The sequence below is a fragment of the Castor canadensis genome, chromosome 17 (assembly GCF_047511655.1).
Source record: "Castor canadensis chromosome 17, mCasCan1.hap1v2, whole genome shotgun sequence".
Taxonomy (NCBI): Eukaryota; Metazoa; Chordata; class Mammalia; order Rodentia; family Castoridae; genus Castor; species Castor canadensis.
Window position 1 is genome coordinate 17,275,763 of NC_133402.1, and position 22,159 is coordinate 17,297,921.

The following is a 22,159-nucleotide window of genomic DNA, read 5'->3' on the forward strand; positions in this document are numbered from 1 at the left end:
TCTCACTATGTAGTTCAGGCTGGTCTCAAACATAATTCTTCTTCCTCAGCCTCCCAAGTGCTGGGCTTACAGGCATGAGTTATCTCATTTTAATTTTTCATACAAGTTGTTCAAGGTTAACTTTATAATTTAATGTTTAGGTAGCAAAATATTCAGGAAGACCATGACTTTGGAAGCTGAGAGGAAAGGATAAGGACTTCATTTGCATGCAGGATAACATAACTGCATCTTAGTAGATGGAAGCAGCCACTTCACTGTGTCCAGATGTTCTAATGTGAAAAGGGGACATATGGAAGCTGAGTGCCCAAAGGAAGGGCAATGCCAATTGCCACATTATCTGCCTCTCAGCTCCAAGCTACCCTTCAGTGCACATGATTACATAGTTACTGTTGATGAGTAAGTGAATGACTGGGTGAATTTCAACTCTGAATTTTGCAGGGGCCAGAGTAGATAGCCACTGGAAGTAAGAAATAGTTTTGGAAAAGTAGAAGTCAGAAGAAAAGAACATGGATTCAAAGATGAATACAAATAGAAGCATGGCACAGAAAGACAGATACTGCATGTTCTCACACGTGGAAGCAACAGAGCTGACCTCACAGAGGTAAAGAACAGAATAGAGGATTCCAGAAACTGGGAGGAGGGAAGAGGCTAGAGAGAGGATGATTAGCAGATAGAGGGGTATAACCAAGTAGGATGGATATCTTCTGTTCTATTGCACAGTATCAACTATGGTTGTTAGCAATTAGTTGAATATTTCAAAATAGTAGAGAGAATTTTGTGTGTTTGGAAATGGCAGTGCTTGAGGTGATGGGTATTCCAGTTACTATGATCTGATTGTTAACACACAGTATGCATGCATGAAATACCACACTGTACCCTCAAAATGTGTACAGTTATGTCTCAAATAAAAATATACCTTAAAATAAATGAATACAAAGGAATTGAAAAGGTTGGAAGAGAAATGAAGGCAGAGCTTGGCAAAGAACCAGAAGGAAGAATCAGTGAGAGAAGAGAACAGAGGGCACCAAAAGAAATAAATGAAAAGATGAACTCTCAGCCATTGTGCGGAAATAGGAGGGCACTAGGGAAATGAACAGGGCTTGAGAAGGAGAACAGTGTCTATGGAGAAGTCAACTAGACTTCATAGAAGAAGAAGAAGTCTGGTTGTCTATGTGAAAGACCCTGGATGTGAACTCACCTGCCCCGTATCAAGAAGAGGCTCACCTGAGTATGGTGGCATGTGCCTGTAATCCCAGTACTTCAGAGGCTGACGCAGTAGGATTGCAACTTCAAGGACGGGCTAGGCTACATAGCAAGACCCTGTCTCAAAAACAAAAACAAAAACAAAAGAGGAGAAGTTGGGTGCCAAGGGCTCACGCTTGCAATCCTAGTTACTTGGAAGGCTGAGAGTGACAGGATCAAGGTTTGAAGCCAGCTCAAGCAAATACTTTGTGAGTCCCCCAAATTCAAGATAACTAGAAGCCAGGCGCCGATAGTTCACATCTGTAATCCCACCTACTTAGCAGGCAGAGATCAGGAGGATCACAGTTCAAAGCCAGCCCTGGCAAAATAGTTCATGAGACCCCATCTTGAAAAACCCATCACAGAAAAGGACTGGTGGAGTGGCTCAAGGTGGAGGCCCTGAGTTTAAGCTCCACCAATGCCAAAAAAACAAAAAAAAATTGAGGAAAATGGACTGGAGGCATGGCTCAAGCAGTAGAGCACCTGCTTTGCAAGTGTGAAGCCCTGAGTTCAAGTGGGAAGGGAAGGAAGAGAGGGCAGAGAGAGAAGGCAAGGCTGTGTTGTCAGAGGTCTGGGGAGTGCTCAGGAGGCCTTTTCTAAAGGATTTGGATACTGCATTGTGAACAGATCTTTCTATAGGTGGGAGGGTTTCAAGGCAGGAGAGTCCGCTCCAGAGGCTTCGGGGCCTACACCTTGAGACACTTTAACAGTTTCATGTTGGTTTTTTTTTTTTTTTTCATGATAGGTCTCATGAGCTATTTGTCCAGGCTGGCTTTGAACAGTGATCCTCCTGATCTCTGCCTCCTGAGTAGCTAGGATTACAGGTGTGAGCCACCAGCACCCAGTTACAAGAAGACATTCCTAAATGCCAGGTCCCAGACTGATGAGATGACTTCCATCTCTTCCATTTTCCATGGTCAGGAACCGGCAGTGCTGGCAGGGTTTGTAGGGTGACGATGAGGTAAATCATCCTGGTCATTTTGATGAGTGTCATTGACTGTTGCAATTTTCTACATCTAGAAGCAGGTAGAAGTATCTGGGGTAGAGAAGGAGCAAGGTAGATGAGGAGCCCCAAGTGAGAAAAAAAGAAAGATGGGGGTGGCGGCAGTCTGAGAAGGCAGAAGCCTTGCTGCCTTCTACAACGTTGTGGAAATCCCAGGATTTGGGACCTGGAGAGGAGGAAACTAGACAACTGAGTCTTTTGAAGGAGAAAGCTTTCCAGGATGGTAGCATATCTCTTCCCAACCCCCAAGATCTGAAGAGCAGTAAGGCGAGGACCGGGAAGACACAGGAGTTGGAATCATCACCCCTACTGTCACTTGACTGAAGCTTCCAGGAGACAGGGGGTTGGGCCCCATTCTTCTCTGGGTTACTGGAGATGGGGGAAAGATGGAAACAAGTTGTGTCCATGTTGAAATGCAAAGCCCAAGAGAGTGAAAAAGGGCTTGGGGACAGAACATGAGAAGAAGCTGATTTCTGCAGCATGAAGTCCATGGGAGGAAATGCAAGGAGTGCGTTTGACTTGGTGAAACAAACCAGGATCAATCTGAGACTATGTTAGGGCAGAGATAAATGCAAGAAGACATTTTTGTGTGTGTGTGTGGTGGTGGTGGTAGTGGGGTTTGAACTCAGGGCCTACCCCTTGAGCCACTTCACCAGTTTTGTGTTGGTTTATTTTTTCATGAGCTATTTGCCCAGGCTGGCTTTGAACTGTGATCCTCCTGATTCTGCCTCCTGAGTAGCTAGGATTACAGGTATGAGCCACCAGCAACTGGTTGCAAGAAGACATTTATAAGTGCCAGGTCCCAGAAATATATGACACAATATTTGACAAAAAAGTGCCAGAAGGCGGCGATGTGACTTCTGAGAGCCCCAAAGAGGATAAAGAATCCCGGAGAACTGAGTGGGAAAGGGTGGGTGGGACATTTGTCAGTGTCATCTGCTGCTTGCTCCTACTTTGCCCCTGAGGGATGCAACTATGGAGACCTGTGCCTGGAGTCCATTGGGAAGGAAACAAGAAAGCCAGAGCCATCTTTGAACAGGAGATGTGAAGTGTACTCAGGAAGGGAGCAGCTTCCACCAAACTGCTCGCAGAGGTAGAACTGGGGCAGTCCCAGCAGCTCCTGGCACCATGTTAGATAGCAAAGGTGTTTGGGCAGCGGAAAGACCACAGCGTGAGCCATGTGGTAGTGACAGGGGTTACAAGATTAGGAATCCTAATGGCTGAGAATGGTGTTCATTTAAAAAGTCAGCTCCAACAGGGTGTGGTGACTCAAGCCTGTAATCCTAGCTACTCCTCTCTCAGGAGGCAGAGATCAGGAGGATTGTGCTTTGAGGTCAGCCAGGGCAAAAAGTTCACAAGACCCCATCTCACCTCAACCAATGGTTGTGCACTGTGGTGGGTGTCTGTCATTCCAGCCACATGGGGAAGGACAAATAGGACATTCTCAGTTCAGGCTGACCTGAGCATGAAGCGAGATCCTGTCTTAAAAATAACCTCTGCAAAAAGGATTGGCGAGTGGTTCAAGTGCTGGAGCAACTGCCTAGCAAGTCCAAGGCCCTGAGTTCAAACCCTAGTACTGCCAAACTGAGATTATTACCCAGACACACTTGAGTAAAATGCACTGAACACTGATACACTGCCTATGGATGCTCTAAATAAGAGTCCTGGGATTACAGAAGCACACTACCATGCCCAGCCCAGGGGTACTTTTGAGAACTAAAAACTGCTCACCCAGTATATCAGTGGGCTTGAGGGCATTCAGTATATACTGGTGGTTTATTACCATTTCTTTTCCTAACTTGAAAGGAATCAATTTTTACTGTTTATATGTACATTTATTTTTTTTCTATTTAAATTCTTTTTTGTTTGCTGGGGATTGAATTTAGAGCCTCAAACATACTAAGTACCCCCTACCCCTCTCTCTTTTTTTTTTTTTTTTTGTCTTTTTGATGGTACTGGGGTTTGAACTCATGGCCTCACACTTACTAGGCAGGCACTCTACCACTTGGGCCACACCCTCAGCCATTTTTTGCTTTAGTTTATGCCCAGAGTGGACCTCGATCCTCCTGTTTAGGCTTCCTGAGTAGCTGGGATGATGGGCATACACTACCATGCCTAGTTTTTATAGGTTGAGATGGGGTCTCACTGACTTTTTTGCCTAGGCTGACCTCAAATTTCAATCCTCCTGATCTCTACCTTCTGAGGCAGAGAGGCAGAAGACTCTGCCTTCTATGGTAGCCTCTGAGCTGCCACACCAGCTGATTTCTTCTTTTATTCGAGTTATCATTTTACCATTCTGTCCTTATCTATTTTGTGGCTCAAAATTATCCCAGATTTGACCTGGAACCTCTTCAAATTACTTTGTCTCTCTGATGCTCTCACAACTTTTTTTTTTTTTGTGGTACTAGGATTTGAACTTAGGACTTACACCTTGAGCCACTCCACCAGATCTTTTTTGTGTGTGTGTGAAGGTTTTTTTTTTTTTTTTTTTTTTTTGGTAGACTGGGATTTTTGAACTCTGGGCTTCATGCTTGTGAAGCAGGCGCTCTACTGCTTGAGCCACACCTCCAGTCCATGTGAAGGGTTTTTTCAAGATAGGGCCTCACAAACTATTTGCCCCGGCTGGCTTCGAACTGCGATTCTCCTGATCTCTCTGCCTCCCAAATAGCTAGGATTACAGCCATGAGCCACTGGTGCTGGCTACAGTTTCTTTTCTTATGAAACAATCTCTTTGGTAGCCCAAGTCTGTCCCTGAACTCTCAATCCTCCTGTCTCAGCCACCCAGTGCTGAGGTAGGATTTTCCTTTAAGTACTTATTTTTCTTTCCTTTCCTTTCTTTCTTTTCTTTTGCAGTGCTGGGAATCCAACACAGAGCCTCACTGATACTTGTCATTCACTCTCACAATTTTTGTCTACCCTCCTTCCATAATTGCACTCCCTTCTCCCCAGTGATTATTGGCTCCCAACAAAGTCTCTATTTCCTCAACACAAGTCCCTGACGCTGCAACACACCCAAAACAGGCACAGCATGGCTATGCCCTTACTACTTAACCTACGAAAAAGAGACCAAGATTTGGTGGTACTGGGGTTTGAGCTCAAGGCTTCACACTTGCTAGGCAGGCGCTCTACCACTTGAGCCTCTCCATTAGCCCTTGAGATCAAGATTTGTTTCCAGTTATTTTTTTCTCAGAAAATTACTTGAATTAGTTCCATTTCCTCCCCCTTTGATCAGTTATTTTATTCATCTAAAATAGAGTTGGGTTCATTTCTATCTATCTGCACTCAGTTTTTAGGTATCCACTGACCCCTGGTGATTTAATGTTTGGAATATGTTGACCACTAACATGACTCAAAGTCAAAACTCTATGAAAATGTATACTCCAAGAAGGGGCTCCCCTCCCATATCAAAGCTCCACAAGAAGATTGTAACCCTAGGAACGCTCATTTTCCCCTCCCTCCACAGATAATCAATTGATTTGCTTCTGCCTTATTTATTTACTTTCAACAGTATTAACATTTGAACTCAGGGCCTTGCACTTGCTAGGCAGGTACTCTAGCACTTGAGCCACTCCATCAGCCCCTGACCTTTTCTTTCTTTACTTACCAGTGTATCTTGGAAAGAATTCCATATCAAATTATAGTAATGTACTTTTATTATTTATTATTGTTTCCACCATTTAAAGACACAAAGTCTTACTATTATGCCCAGGCTGTTTCTAGACTCCAGGATTCAAGTGGTCCTCCTGCCTCAGCCTGCCCGCTAGCTGGGACTACAGGTGTGCACTATCATGCAGGTACATATGTTTGTATTTATTTATTTACCTATGCTGGGGATTAAACCCAGAGCTCATACATGCTAAGCACACTCTCTATTCCCCTTTGGTAAATTATTAAATTGCATACAAAAGACAGCATTCCATTCATTTGCTAAACAATTTTGTGAGTGAGTGCCAGCCTCTGAGCAGATAAATACTCTTTTTGGCCTCAGATTCCCAGAGACAAACAAAAACCACACAGTGCCCAGAGGAGTCAATAGCAGAAGATATTTGAAGACTGATGATTGAACTTGAAGAATGACAAAGTAGGGAATCAGAAGGGAATTCTGTATGAAGAAATGGCACAGGAGCAGGCAGAGTAGAGTAAGGACGAGGCGCATTGTAGAAGCCTGTAATCCCAGCTATTCAGGAGGCAGAGATCAGGAGGATCTAGGTTCAAAGCCAGTCTGGGCAAATAGTTTGCCAGACCCTATCTTGAAAAAATCCATCACAAAAAAAGGGCTGGTGGAGTGGCTCAAGGTGTAGGTCCTGAGTTCAAACCCAGTACCACAAAAGGGGAGTGTGATGAGACTGAGTGGGGTAGGTAGCAGTTAATACCCAGGTAAGGCTGCAGAGGTGGCACAGCACCACATGGTGATAGCAACTCCAGCAAAAGGCTGTACTGTTACGGCACGCAGGGGACGTGGAAGTCTTTAAAAACCATTGGGCTCCATTCACCTTTAAAATATGTGACTGTATTATGCTAGACAGGGAAGCAAGGGTCAAGGTCCCAGCTCCTAGTGGAAGACAAATTCAAAGGAACTGTAAGAAAAAGAGGGGCAAGTTGCTGAACACACTCTTGGGAAGGGGACATAACTTATTTTGAGTGGGGAAGGGGTGAAGAAACACTTCCCAAAGAATAAAGTTGAGCTCAGGGTGTGGCATGGTAGAGCACTTGACACCCCAGTTCATCTCCGGCACCACAAAATCCAAAAGAACCCAAATAGTAAGGTAGACTTTTGACTAGGTGTGTTCCTGTTTGTAGGAGAAGAGCTGAGCCAAGTTCCAATTTGGGATTAAGAGCATGTGCCCGTCTTTGCTCCATCCCATTGATCTTTCAGACCTGGTCTCAAGCTACCTCTAGCCTGACTTCAAACCCTTTCTTGTGTTAATTTTATGCTCCAGCCAAGCTGAAATTTTCAAAGTTCACCATGTCTTATTGTGTCTAGAAATTAGTCTCCCTGTCCTCGTATCAATGTAGATGCCACCCAAGGCTAGATGAGGCCGTCACAGCGCCTGTGCTTCAGCTGAAGGCTCTGCTCAAATTATGCAAATCCCCAGGAGCCTGAACTTGGAGAGCAACAAGCGCTTTAATTACCGCTGTGTCCACAGCGTCTATCTAAGTTACTGCCCAACTAATGAATGAAGAAAGGGTGCTTTCCTTGTAGAGTTGGGTGGATAATTTTATTTTTTAGTACCGCTGATTGAACGCAGGGCTTCACACTGGCTAGGCAAGTGCTCTACCATTGAGCTACTCAGGTGGATTTTGAAGTAGACCCTAGCCTTCAGACGGCCTTTGTTGCTACAGTTTAAGGGCTCATTATCGGGACATGGAGAAATAACAAATTCAGGTTTAAAAACACTGAAATCTAGGATTGGGTATAAATTTATCGGCACGGACGAGGACGCTTAAACTACTTTCATGCTCATCGAGCTTTTATTTAAAGCTGATAAAGTGGAAGAAAATTAGCTTCCTTAGGAAACTTACTATCTGCCTAAATGAGCAGCTGTAAGGGGATTTTTTTTTTTGGCACCCGAGACCCCGCCCACGAGTCCCCGAGTGGCGGAAGGACCTCACGCTGGGACGTGACATCTCACGCCACGCGGAGGTATCTGACGTTACGCAGGCGGCGTAGGTGGAGCGACCGGCTCTTCCTCTTTGCTGCTTCGGCTCCTCCCCCGGCGCTTCACACACTCATTGTGAAGCGAGAGCGGTCACCGGCCTCTAGGGCGGTTTTAGACCTAGAGACTCTAAATCTTTGGCGCGCGTGAGCGCCCGCGCTGCTCCTTACCTATCACAAGGGCTAGGGGCGTGAGATTCACCTATTTTATCCTCTTCCCCTCTTCCGCTGGAGCTAACCGCCCGGCGCGCGCGGGCATCTCGCGCCGCGTTCCCTCCTCGCGCACCTCCCCCTTCGGAGCTCCCACCCGCGCGCTCCTCCCCCTCCCTCCCCCTGGCGACGCGCACGCGCTACAGGCCGGCTCGCGCCCTCTCGCTTTCCTCCGGGCCGCGAGACCCCCTCCCCTTCCGCCTCGCGGCGCTTCCTCGCGCCGAGGTCTTCTCTAGCCACCCCCGACACCGCGGGGCTCCCCCCGCCCGCCAACGGCGGGTCCCCGGCTTCCCGATCCCCCTTGCTTCCCGCGCTCTCCGGCGGGGACCCAACCCCGGCCCCCTCTCCCTCCCTTCCCTCTAATTCCCCTTCCGGACGCTGCCATCATGTTGAAGCCTCAGCCGCCACAACAGACCTCCCAGCCCCAGCAGCCGCCCCCCACGCAACAGGCCGTGGCCCGCCGGCCTCCTGGCGGCACCAGCCCTCCCAACGGCGGCCTCCCGGGGCCGCTGGCGGCCACCGCGGCTCCCCCAGGACCTCCCGCGGCTGCCTCCCCCTGCCTGGCGGCCGCGGCCGGGAGCGGACTCCGCCGGGGAGCAGAAGGCATCCTAGCGCCGCAGCCGCCGCCGCCGCAGCAACATCAGGAGAGGCCGGGGGCCGCCGCCATCGGCAGCACCAGGTGAGAAGGGCTGGGTTTCCGGGCAGGGAAGCCTGGGCTGCGGGAAGGAGGCGGCGGCGCGGTTCCGGCGGGACGCGCCAGCTCGGCATCTTAAAGGGGCACCGGGGGCGAGGAACCCCGGGAAGCTGGGGGTGGCCCCTTCGGGTCCCAACAGGTTGGAGAGAAAGGCTCTCCGGCCGGCACTTCGGGGCTGAGCTCAGCTCTCCGGGCCTAGTCGGGGACGGGGCCCCTAGGGGGAGGCGGGGCGCGTCCCGCCAGCTCCGTCGGCACGGGGCGTTGGGGGGGCGAGGAGGTGATCGGGGTCCCTGGCTCCATTACCACGAAGGGTCTCGCGGTCCCCGGCTGCAACCAATGGGGAGTCAGCTGCGGGAAGGGGTCCCCGGCCGTAGCCAATAGAGGGGGGCGCGCGGCCCACAGTTTGACCAATGGGGAGGGAGGGACTTGGGAGCGGGGTTGCTACCTCCCTCTTCCCGGTCTGGCCAGTAGGAGGGGAGCCGGGTGGGCAGGGGTGCGGAAGGAGGGACGACTGGGAGGACTGCAGGCCGGGAAACTCCAGCGCGCGCGCGCACCCCCCCGTACGTGCGCGCCGATGCTGTCTTGTGACCCGGCTTTCGCGTGCCCCGGTAACACGTATGGCAGGGGCTGGGAGTGTGCACGAAAGGTTCGCCTGATGTTAGTAGATGAGGAGCTCACACCCCACTCAAGATTCTTGCGTGTGCGTGTGCGCGCGTGTCTGTGAATGCGATTGAGAGTTGTGGTACACGCAGGCGCAGTGGGTTCTGATCGCGGGAGGGGGGATTTTGAAGAGGACCGTGGGCTCTAGTGCGCAGGCGCAGACCGGGCGAGGCCTCCCGGTGGATGGCTTTTGCGGCTGCGCTGTCCCCCAGCCCCTCCAACGGCCCCCTAACGCCCTCCTCTACTGCGGGTTACATCAGCCACCGAGCAGCAGTGTTACCTGGCGATTGGTGACCCCCTGCAGAGTGGGTAACAGGCTGAATGAGTAATGGGTGCGAAAGGGTGGAGTGTAGAGGGAATACTCTTCCCAGGGTTTGGGACATTAGACTGCCAAAGATGATTTGTTCAATTTGGAAGATAATGTACCTGAGCTAAATAGCCCTGCATCTGCACCCCTGACTTTCACCTTCACCTCTAGGCGGGTCATTGATTATTAGAATCCTGGGGCATTGGTCTGTGGAAACATGCAGCCCTAGCCCCCTGGACAAAGTGAGAAGACTGTTGCATTCGCTGTCAGAGCATTGTTCGCTGAGGTTATTTTTTTACTGGCGTTTGGAGAAAATGTGTTTCTGGCATTTAATGCTTACTCCTTTCTTTCTGCTTAACATTAGAGTTTGAAAATCTTGTTGACTAAAATCAGCTTACTCAACATGGTAGCAGCTCTAGGATTTACTGTTAATAACTAGTTTCTTGTTTCCCTCCCTTACAGGGGACAGAGCACAGGAAAGGGACCCCCGCAGTCACCTGTAAGTGCCTTTTTTTTTCCCTGTAAGATGCAAAGACCTAAAAGACCAACGTATAGGAATATAGGGCAGCCTAGGTTCAGAGATAGTCAAGTGGTCTCAGAAGGGCTTTGGCCGTTTAGAAAGAAAGAGGATTACTGGCTGTTCCTTATTTCTCACTCTGGTGTTACCACAGGTGTTTGAAGGTGTCTATAATAACTCCAGGATGCTGCATTTCCTGACAGCTGTGGTGGTAAGTGAGCTCTTAACCCCTAGGTGTTTGAGAAACAAGATGCATCGTTTTCTGGAATCCCTCTTACTCTTCCCACCTCTTAGGGCTCCACTTGTGATGTTAAAGTGAAAAATGGCACCACCTATGAAGGCATATTCAAGACTCTGAGTTCAAAGGTCAGTGTACTCAAATTAGCTTATTTTTGAAATAAGAAGAGAATGAAATTGTGTTGGGCAGTATTTATTATACAATGCTGCATTCATTTCTGTAGGTCTTAAGTTTTCTTAGTTTGAGAGTTTTGCTAAGTCCTGTAGCTGATGTTGAGAAAACTAGGCACATGAAAATGTGTGGGTAAAGATGTAGAATGGGTAAGAGGAATGATCTTATTTTTGCCTTCACATTCTTGATTCTGACCCTTGGGTCTTGGGAATGGGGTTTTTGTAGTTTGAGCTGGCAGTAGATGCTGTGCACCGGAAAGCATCTGAGCCAGCGGGTGGCCCTCGACGGGAAGACATTGTGGACACCATGGTGTTTAAGCCAAGTGACGTCATGCTTGTCCACTTCCGAAACGTTGACTTCAATTATGCCACTAAAGGTATTGTGCTGGGCTGTTGTGTCGCACCCATTATGTGAGCGGAGGGAAGAACGTGGGCTCCTTGTTTAGTCCTGAGCGGAGATGGCTGAATTTTTTTTCTTGAACATGTGTCTTGGTGTCTAGTATGTACTAGGTGAGAATTTCGGGCTCTGTTAGACTTCTTCATATTTTCCCTGGTTAGTTGCAACTTAACTGTTGCTTTTTGAACTATTTAAGAGCACTGTTTTTGTGCTTTATCCTCCCACCCCAAATGAGCATACATACTTTGAATCTGGGTTTCTTAATCTTCTGTTTGTTTCTAAACTGCTTATAACAGTGTGGGGGTGAGTCTGAGAGGCAAGAAGGCTGTCAGATGATCACCTGACTACTGATGGTCAACTCTGTTCCACAGACAAGTTCACTGACTCAGCCATTGCCATGAATTCGAAGGTGAATGGGGAGCACAAAGAGAAGGTGCTTCAGCGCTGGGAGGGCGGTGACAGCAACAGCGATGACTACGATCTTGAGTCTGACATGGTACAGTCTTTTTTCCTGAGAGCTGGGCAGCTAAAATATGTGTTGTTGACAGTAAGGTCCATTCTTGGACCCAAGTGTTGATTCTTGGAAGGATGGGAGAAAATTACTGTTACCTTTTCATGGTTAAATAACAAAACAAAAATACCAGTTCTTCTCCTTCTGTAATTGACAACTGTTAAAATTTGCATTATGGCATTTGTTTTTCAGTATAATGAGACTGATTGCCATATAGGCCATTTCCCCCATTTCCCTTTTAAAAGCAACCACTTTCATTTTTTGTTTTTGGTGTACTCAGTTTGTTCAAGGATCTGCTTTTCTTGTTTATTTGAACTTACATGTTATACATAGGTCTAGTTTGTTGCTTTTAACTACATATGTGTATATACATAGATATATATGTATATACAAACGTATGTTTGTATGTAAAACTGTTTTTGTCCTTTGCCTTTCTGGTGTGTTTTGATGCCATAACTTTGTTATTAAAGATAGTGCTTGGGCTGGCTCAAGTGGTAGAGCACCTGCCTAGCAAGCATGAGACCCTGAGTTAAAAACCCTAGTACCAAAAAAAAAGGTGCTGACTGGGCGCTTAGTGGCTCACGCCTGCAATCCTAGCTACTTGGGAGGCTGCAATCAGGAGGATCACTGTTCAAGGGCACCCCTGGTGAATAGTTCCAGAGACCTCCCATTTCCAAAACAACCAGAGCAAAACGGACTGGAGGTGTGGTTGAAGCAGTAAAGTAACTGCTTTGCAAGTGTAAACCCTGAGTTCAAACCCCAGTCCTACCCAAAAAATTTTTTTAAAAGTGTCACAAGCTGGATATTGTGTGGCCCATGTCTGTACTGTCAGCAAGACAAGAGGCAGGAGGGTCATGAGTTTGAGGCCAACCTGAGCTACGTAAACAGTGTTCTGGGCTGGCCTGAGTTAGTGAGACTTTTTTTTCCCCCTAAAGTTACCTTATTGGGCTTTAAAACGTATATATGTGTGTGTGTGTATGCTAGAATTTCTCTTGGGTCTTAGAACTTTAAACTTCTAGTTGTTACCAATTTGTACTGGGCATTGGCAGTAGAAGTTGATACTTGATACTCAAACCAACCATGTCCTATTTTTCTGCCCTTGGTTCAGTAAAATATTTAAGTTTTTAATGTGAAAGGAAAATGGCTTGTTCTCTCCTTGCTGGTTTTAATCATTCTCCCTCTCCCCTCTCTAGTCCAATGGATGGGATCCTAATGAAATGTTCAAATTCAATGAGGAGAATTATGGTGTGAAGACTACCTATGACAGCAGTCTCTCCTCTTACACGTGAGTGTCTTGGTACTCCTTAGGTGGTGTAGTTGGGGTGGTGGACTCATCAACAGAAGGAAGATTGTTAGGTGAAATGTAGTTTTTGTGCATGCTTTTCTGGGTACATAAGTAGTCCTTCTACTCTTGGTCTGCCTTGTGACTTCTTGCTCCCTCAAAAGTTTTCTGACTCCAGGCCACCCCATGGATAGAATTAACTGCTTTCTTGTCCATTTACCCACACCTTTCTTTTAAGACTTAGAGCACGTATAAGTGTCAGATTCAGGATATACCTTGGTGCTACGCCTGGTGTAGATAAGTATCGAGTATATGTGGCAGTGTAGCTTGGTAGAGTGCTTACCTAGCATGTATGAGGCCCTGGGTTTGATCCCTAGCACTGCAAAATAAATAATAACTAAAAGTCACTGAAGTGATTAACAGCCGTATACCTGAACTACTTACAGGATTGATAAAAACGTTTTCCTTGTTCCTCTCGTTTCCTGCTACTCGAATGGTGGTCTGTGGGTGTGCTCTCAGGGTGCCCTTAGAAAAGGACAACTCTGAAGAGTTTCGGCAGCGAGAGCTGCGTGCAGCTCAGCTTGCTCGAGAGATTGAGTCAAGCCCCCAGTACCGCTTGAGGATTGCCATGGAGAATGAGGATGGGCGCACGGAGGAGGAGAAGCACAGTGCAGTCCAGAGGCAGGGCTCTGGGCGGGAGAGCCCCAGCTTGGCGTCCAGGTAGCTAACTGCTGGGGGGAGCTGGGGCTGTTGGGGGTTTGCAGTCGGGTCCAGGGCCTGGGCCAAGACCTTTTACAGTATTGTTGAACCTCGCCGTCTTGTTAGATGTAGATTAATACCTAGTTATTCCCAACCTTTAGGTTTAGGAAACTGAAGCTTAGGAGGGTAAGGCTTAGGAATTTAGAAAAAGAATTAGGATTTTGATTGTAGTCTGTATTCATCTGTATTTGTGCTTTTCTACCTTTACAAAATGAGATCAAACTGTATGTGATCAGTATCCTGTAAGAGCTCCATCTTGAACTACAGTCTGATTCTGCTTTTCTCATAGGTCAGGAGTGGTAAAAGTGTGAAGTTCTGACCAGGTTGATTGTGTTAGGGTTGATGTAACACAAGGTGAAGCCTGTAGCCAAGAACGTTTAACTGGGACAGATCTTGAAGTGGGATAGTGAAAGATGCTGGGGCCAGGCATTGTGTGTGGGTGAGGGGTGGGGGATGGAGTTGTGATTTTAGAAAAAGAAGGACTCTCTGTGTTGCCAAAATGTGTGGGTTTTGTGGCCACCTGCCCTTATTTGACTCTTTCCCCAGGGAGGGGAAATACATCCCTTTGCCTCAACGAGTTCGGGAAGGTCCCCGAGGAGGAGTTCGATGCAGCAGCTCTCGGGGTGGCCGGCCCGGCCTTAGCTCTTTGCCACCTCGTGGCCCCCACCATCTTGACAACAGCAGCCCTGGTCCAGGGTCTGAGGCTCGTGGTATCAATGGAGGTGAGTTAATGATGCACACTTGGCAGAGAAGGGGATGGAAAGAAGGCGGGAAGGGTAATTGAAAGTATGTAGATGGGGAGGGGTGATGCATCAGTAGTGATATAATAGCAGGTGCCGTCTCTTTCTCTTCATCTTTTTAAAAAAAAAAAAAAAAAAAACAGGCCCTTCCCGTATGTCCCCTAAGGCACAGCGGCCTCTAAGAGGTGCCAAGACTTTGTCTTCACCTAATAATAGGCCTTCCGGAGAAGCTTCTGTTCCACCTCAACCTGCAGGTAAAGCTTCAGTGGTGTAGGGTGAGGAAATGGGTAGGAATTTGTACAGGGAGATAAATATGTCAGTTGTTGGAATGGAAGATAGGTTGAAGATAAATGCTTGGGGCGGGCAGCGGGGAGGGGCCTATTTGGATTTATTCTTTTGGGGAAAGAGTTTTTCTGTTTCCTTGGTGCAGAAATCCTAACCTGGCAGTCCATGGGTTGTATCTGACTGGCAGATGTCCTTTGTTTAGATTTTGAATTTGTTGCCAGCACTTTCAAACAAGAGAAGTCATAGAATATATTTCCAATTTATTTTTGAAGTACAGAAAATTCTGCCAGTACTGGTCGTGCCTTACTGCATAGCTCTAGGTGTTTGGCACTGAGTCACTACTGCCCTTTTAAGCATTGTGATCTTTTCTGATGCCCATGAGGCTATTTACCTACTTATGTTACCTGCCTTGGCGTTCTAGCCCTTTAACAGACATCTGAACCTGGGTGTAATAAACATGCAAACTTTTTTTTAGCAAGATCCCTGTTCTCAATGCTGGTTGACCAGCAGTAACCATCGCACAGCTCTCCCTTTTCTTCCAGTGAGCCGGATGTACCCTCCACGCTCTCCCAAGTCTGCTGCCTCTGTCCCAATCTCAGCTTCCTGTCCTGAGCCTCCCGTTGGCTCAGCAGTGGCAACCTCTGCAGCATCCATCCCTGTGACATCGTCAGTTGTGGATCCTGGAGCGAGCTCTATTTCCCCAGCTTCTCCAAAGATCTCACTAGCCCCCACAGATGGTAAGAGCCAGACATTTGAGGGCTGTGGACGATGTGCAGTGTGTTTCTGGACAGGAGAGCCTTCAGTCATCTCTTTCTCCTCAGTAAAAGAACTCTCAACCAAGGAGCCTGGCAGGACTCTGGAGACCCAGGAGCTAGCCCGGATAGCTGGGAAAGGTGAGGGTGGTTTATTCTGCTGGGGTTGTAATGACCCCTTTGTTAGGGGGAGAATATTTTAGTTAGAAGGGTTGTTGGGAGTCAGAAGCAGACTGTCTTATCAGCCCTTTGATCCTAATTTCTCTTATAAGATTCTCAAGAGCTCCTTATTTTTCCTTAGTTTCTTTTTTGTTTTGTTTTTTTTTTTTCTTTTTTGGTGCTGGAATCAAACCCAGGGCTTCGCACATGCTATACAAGCACTCTACCTGCTGAGCTACATTCCAGCCCTTTGCTTGGTTTCTTGTCCCTCATCTACTAGCCCTGCGTAGCCATCTTTGAGAAGGAAGTATATTACATGTTCTGTCTGGTTTTTTTTTTTTCTTTCACTATTTTCTCTAGTCCCTGGCCTTCAGAATGAACAGAAACGATTTCAGCTGGAAGAACTGAGAAAGTTTGGGGCCCAGTTTAAGGTGAGCAAAATGTGGGAAGGAGCTAGAATGTTAGGGTGCAGTAATGCTTAGAGGATTTGTAGGAGAGGCAAAGAACCAGATGATCTCAGTAAAGATGATGGGAGGAGGCAGGGCCTAGGGTCTGGACTGGACGATTATGTACGTATATCCCTCTCCTTCCAGCTTCAGCCCTCTAGCTCACCTGAGACCAGCCTGGATCCTTTTCCTCCCCGGATCTTAAAGGAGGAGCCCAAAGGGAAGGAGAAGGAGGTTGATGGTCTATTGACTTCAGAGCCCATGGGGTCCCCAGTGTCCTCCAAGACAGAATCCGTATCGGATAAGGAAGACAAACCACTCCTGGCAGCACCAGGAGGCACTGAGGGGCCGGAGCAGCCACCACCACCTTGCCCAAACCAAACCGGCAGTCCCCCAGTGGGCCTCATCAAGGGAGATGACAAAGATGAGGGTCCTGTTGCTGAGTGAGTATGGTGGGGAACTGGGTGGATATTGGATGGTGAAGGGCAAGCTATGAAGACTGACTTGATTTTCTCTCACAGACAAGTAAAGAAATCGACATTGAACCCCAATGCCAAGGAGTTTAATCCCACAAAACCTCTGCTGTCTGTGGTAAGATGAGATAGGAGAAGGCAGACTGGGGTTTCCATGAGGGAGATGTGGAGGGGCAGGAGTGCAACACATGGGGGAAGCACTTCACTGTCAGTGCACTGCGCAGTGCCAGGACACACTGAAAATTTAGAGATAGTAGCAATTGGGCTGGTTTGGAGAGAAAGGAGACAGGTCTCCAGGACTGGATGATAAGGGGTCCTCATGAGTGTGACAGGTACTAATGGGTCTCTGGTTCTGAGCATTTGGGACTTGAGTGAGGAATATGGGCTTCATTTGAACCAGCAGGCTTGGCTTGACCCCATACCATATACTTACAGGATTTTTGGATTTCAGACAAGCCATTTAGGCTCTCTGTTTCTTCACTGTAATTTGAGAATGCTCGTCTCAGGGTTTGATGAGAAGCTTAACCAAGAGAAAGTAGAGAATGTGTGTGGCATACAGCGCTCACAAATGATAGCTTTTACACAGGTAGGGCTGGCGTGGGAATACAGAGTAAAATGTTGTCCTTCCTCATCTCTTGTAGAACAAATCTACCAGTACCCCAACTTCTCCAGGGCCTCGGACTCATTCAACTCCCTCCATCCCGGTGCTGACAGCAGGGCAGAGTGGGCTCTATAGCCCCCAGTATATCTCCTACATACCTCAAATCCATATGGGACCAGCTGTGCAGGTAGGAGAGACAATGGAGGCCTGGAGAAAAGAGGGGCTGAGGGGCTAGCTTAGGCTTGTTTTGGGACACAGGTGAACAAGCCATTCAGCTTCATCTGTTCTTATCCCTAGGCACCTCAGATGTATCCGTATCCTGTATCCAATTCAGTGCCTGGGCAGCAGGGCAAGTACCGGGGTGCAAAAGGTGAGCAGAGTTAGGAGGGGCAGCAAGTGGGACTTCCTCGTGCTTCCTGGCAGATGGAGCTTCAGTTCTGCACTATTTCGGCCCCACCTACAGGCTCCCTCCCTCCCCAGCGCTCAGACCAACACCAGCCAGCCTCAGCCCCTCCTATGATGCAGGCCGCCGCTGCTGCTGGTCCACCCCTGGTGGCTGCCACACCTTATTCCTCCTACATCCCTTACAACCCGCAGCAGTTCCCAGGCCAGCCTGCCATGATGCAGCCTATGGCTCACTACCCCTCACAGGTGACTGTAGCACAGGAGGGAAGAGGGGTGGGGAGGGGGAGTACAGCACCCTTTCCATGAGGCCCATCTTTTGCTTCCATGACTCCAGCTGGGGGCAGGAGGCATCGGTGCTCTGGGTGGTGGTGACCATTGGTGTGGGATTGACAGTGTCAGGCTTGGGCCGAATCTTGGCTTTGGTGGAGTTTTCACGCCTGTGGCAAGGCTTTGAGCACCTGCTCCTGAAGTACAGAGTAGTAATTGCTTGGCAGGATTGTTGGAACCTTACATGAGTAAGGCATTTGTGTCTTGCCCCAAGTAATGCTGGGCACATGATGACTGTGCTGACTGTTCCACTCTTCATTCTGCCAGCCGGTGTTCGCTCCCATGCTTCAAAGCAACCCACGCATGCTGACGTCGGGTAGCCATCCCCAGGCCATTGTGTCATCCTCCACTCCTCAGTACCCTTCTGCAGAGCAGCCTACCCCCCAAGCCCTCTATGGTGAGTTCTGGTGTGCCTGCCCCCTGCCTTGGATGCCTCCTGTGCTCTGGTGTGCTCAGCATTGTCTCCCTCCTTTCCATTGCAGCCACTGTTCACCAGTCCTATCCACACCATGCTACGCAGCTCCATGCCCACCAGCCTCAACCGGCCACTACGCCTACCGGGAGCCAGCCGCAGTCCCAGCATGCGGCCCCCAGTCCCGTCCAGGTGCCCGCTGCCAGGGATCTCAGTGGTTGGGACAGGAATGGGTGTCTGAAAAGAGGGGGTAGAGCAGGGTGGTTCTTAAGTGGGGAGACTGGGGGCCAGCCAGTGGTTAGTCTGGGTAGCAGAGTGGATAGCACTCATGCTTTCCTCCTCTCCCCATCAGCACCAGGCGGGGCAGGCCCCACACCTGGGCAGTGGACAGCCACAGCAGAATCTGTACCACCCAGGGGCCTTGACAGGCACGCCACCCTCTCTGCCACCGGGACCATCTGCCCAGTCCCCTCAGAGCAGCTTCCCCCAACCAGCCGCTGTGTATGCCATCCACCCCCACCAGCAGCTGCCCCACGGCTTCACCAGCATGGCCCATGTTACCCAGGTAAGAGCTGAGGAACATTTCCTCTGTATCTCAGCCAGAGGGTGGAGAGTCGAGCCATGGGTGGGCCCATCTCTGAACCTGTGCCACCTTGCGGGAGTACCCCACAGGAGGATTTGTGGTGCTCACCGCTGCTCTTTGTTTTCTGCAGGCCCATGTCCAAACTGGAGTCACAGCAGCCCCGCCCCCACACCCTGGGGCTCCCCACCCGCCCCAGGTGATGCTGCTGCACCCCCCCCAGGGCCATGGGGGCCCCCCCCAAGGCGCGGTGCCCCCGAGTGGGGTGCCTGCACTCTCAGCTTCCACACCCTCACCCTACCCCTACATCGGACACCCCCAAGGTGAGCAGCCTGGCCAGGCGCCTGGATTTCCAGGAGGAGCCGATGACAGGATTCGTGAGTTCTCGTTAGCTGGGGGAATTTGGCATGGAAGAGCTGAGGGGCTGCAGGTGGGGCAGGATGCACGGGTTCTGGGTGGGGAGTGAGGGGTCTTGGAGGCAGGGCTGTCCCACAGGGCGCCCGCCGACCTGCACCTGTCTGTGAAGTATGTAGGGTGGGCAGAAGCCACAGTCGCCGCCGCCAGGGGCTTGCTCCTGGCTCTGTCCTTTGCTTCCCTCCGTCCTCGCTCAGTTGTGATCCAGCAGCCCCCCTCCCCACTGCCTCCCCAGCTCTCAGTGACCCCGACTGTCTCCTGACTTAGCCGAGGTAAGGTCAGCGCAGCAGACAGGGCCAGACTGGGGTGTGGGGGGCTGAGCTGGGCACACGAGTAAGGGCTCTGGCTTACTGGGAAACAGCGATTGACCTGTGCTCCTGACAGCCCCATGAGACACCTTGAGGAGGCCGCTCCTCCCCACACCCCACAGCCCCCTGGACGCATTGATGGAGGGACAGCTGCTCAGGTTCTAATGCTCCTGCTCTCTTCTCTTTCCCCTCCAACCAGTTCAATCTCATCCCTCCCAGCAGCTCCCCTTCCACCCCCCGGGGAACTGAAGATTGTCCTGGCCGCGACCTGAGACCTCCATGAGTGGAGGGAAGAGTGACCTATGTCTCTTCCCCCAGCAGCTCGACCAGTCCCAGCTCCCCAATCCCCCTTTCCCTAGGGAGCTGGGGAGTTCCTGCCAAGCACCTTGAATGGGAGGGGCCTTGAAGTGGGCAGGGCGGGGGTCCAGCAGGGGTGGGGGGGTCCTGCTCTGCCCCTGCCTGTTCCCACCTCATCTTGCCCTCCCATCTCATCTGTTCCCCCGCTGGAGACGGAAGAGCTTTTATTTTCTATTATTTATAACCTCAGACTTGGGCCCCCTGTTCTTTCTTCCCCATTAACTTGAGTGACCTGCGTGAGAGACAGACAGACAGATGCCCCACAAGGATGGTTGGACAAGGACTTTTACTTTTTATTACGTAAAAAATATTAAAAAAAAATAAAAAAAATAAAATTTTAAACTAACTTAATCTGCCTGTAGCTTGGTTTTTGCAGATCAGAGTAAGGGTGTAGTTATCAGGCTTCTATGATGATATTAGGATTGTGTTTCAGCTGTACCTGTTTCTCCCCTCACTGTAATTTTTCTTAATCTAGGATGAGAGGGAACTTCATTGCCTTCCACTGTTCATTTGAAGGCGAGTTCTAGATTTGATGTGACATTGTGTATTTGGTGACGAGTGTGTAAGTGCCTGTGGAGTTAGGACCTCTACATTGAATGTGGTCTTAGTGTTTCTGGCCAGGGGAAGTCGGTCTTAGTGGTGCACAGCTGAGAAATCCTGGGTGTGGGTGGGGGAGATCTGAAAAGGTGGAGCTGCTATTGGGAGAAGGACTCAATTGGAGAGCCAGGTTTAGGGGAAGGGGAGCTAAATTAGGGGTTGGGAGAAGATTGATTCATGGGATGTAGAGATGGTAACAGGCTGCAGAGGAGGTATTTTCGAGGAGGCAGTTTGGAATTCCCAGTGGGACTTGACCAATTTATCCAAATATGGGGATTATTTCCCCTTCTAGGATGGTGGAGATAGGTGGGCAGGGTATTTCCACTTGGATCATAGCCAGAGAAAATAGTCAAGAAGAGAACAGGAAGAGTAGATAGATACTGGGGGGAGGTCCCCAGAATCTTGAGGATCTGATACTTGGTAATCAAGGGGTATGGGAGTGGGGTATACTGAAAAAGGGACTTTTGAGGACAGGGTTGGAGTGAAGCAAAAGAACCCTAAAGAGCAGGAATGAGATGCATCAATTGGAGTGAGCAGGAGTGTGGAAGCCTTCAGTTGGCTTAGTGTGAAGTGCAGGTGGGGTACAGATGTCTAGTACTGTGGGAGAAGGTATTGGCAGATACTAAGTAGTCCCTTGATGCTTTCTGGGGGGATTGAAGGTTGCTTGCAGTTGAAATCTCAAGTTGAGGGCTGGGAGATAACTCAAGTAGTAGAGCGCCTGCCTAGCAAGCGAGAGGTCGAGTTCAAACTCCAGTACAGAAGGGGGGGCAAAAAAAAAAAGAACCTTCCAGCTTTCCCTTGACCACCAGAAAGGTAAAACAAGTCTGCCCTGCCATTGGACAGCATTTTTTGAGAGGTTTTCCCTGTGTCTACATTCCTTCCCTCTGCTTCTCGGGTCACAGATCAGGTTTTGAGTTTCTAAGGTTGGGCCAAAGCACCTTCTCCTCTGGATGCCTGTCCAAGGGGACAGCCCTGGGTATGCTCACCAGTCAATATCCAAGCCTAACAGCCCACTAATCCTTGGAGAATGTTGCGTTTTTCGTTTGGGGTTAGCTTCCTTGCCTGTCCGCATTTTGAAAAAGTCTGGCCAGTATGTTTATTCTCTGCGTATTTAGTAAATGGCCTTTAATTTCCTCTATCAGTAATCGTTGCAAACGTTTTTGTGGTTCTGAGGATGGTACCCAAGGCTTTAAGCATGCTAGACAAATGCTCTACACCTCCTGTCCCCAAAACTTTTTTTGGGGGGACGAGGACTTGGGTTTGAGCTCAGGGCTTCTGCAAAACAACAGGTGTTTTGCAAACACAAAACCATGCCATTAAAAACATCAAAACACTTGAACCATGCCATTATACCCTGGTTATTTTGGAGATGGGTCTATTTGCTGTGGCTGGCTTTGAACCTCAATCCACCTGATGTCAGCCTCCCACATACTTAGGATTACAGGCATAAACCACTCTTGCCCAGCCCAAACTCATTCTTAGCCTCTTCATTCCTGTGCTTGGATGCAGTGACAGAGCACGGGCTACTTTGTTACATGTTAGCAAGGACCTGGCTGTGCTGGGTTTAAGAGTAGTCCCTGTTACCATAGACCTTAACTAGGTACCTAGATATTAACCTAATAGTTACTACTCAAAAGAATAAATGAGGGCTAGCCAT

General features: G+C 49.1%; 1 protein-coding gene across 14 annotated transcripts; it reads left to right on the plus strand.

Moving 5' to 3' along the window:
* Positions 1–7,963: 7,963 nt before the first annotated feature.
* Atxn2l (ataxin 2 like) lies at positions 7,964–20,235 on the plus strand. 14 transcript variants are annotated; one of them, XM_074059211.1, is made up of 24 exons: positions 7,964–8,790; positions 10,235–10,271; positions 10,444–10,500; positions 10,584–10,655; positions 10,924–11,074; positions 11,466–11,590; positions 12,799–12,890; positions 13,407–13,607; positions 14,193–14,368; positions 14,530–14,640; positions 15,196–15,408; positions 15,493–15,564; positions 15,943–16,013; positions 16,176–16,471; positions 16,550–16,619; positions 17,143–17,289; positions 17,400–17,472; positions 17,566–17,753; positions 18,102–18,231; positions 18,317–18,438; positions 18,599–18,811; positions 18,960–19,203; positions 19,353–19,512; positions 19,748–20,234. In XM_074059211.1, exons 1-23 carry the CDS (start codon positions 8,498–8,500, stop codon positions 19,505–19,507), a joined length of 3,309 nt encoding a protein of 1,102 aa, XP_073915312.1. In that variant the 5' UTR covers positions 7,964–8,497; the 3' UTR covers positions 19,508–19,512; positions 19,748–20,234. The 14 variants fall into 14 exon arrangements, with proteins under 14 accessions (XP_073915312.1, XP_073915311.1, XP_073915313.1 ...); XM_074059210.1 differs by having other exon boundaries at positions 19,353–20,235; XM_074059212.1 differs by having other exon boundaries at positions 18,960–19,149; positions 19,353–20,235.
* Positions 20,236–22,159: the final 1,924 nt, after the last annotated feature.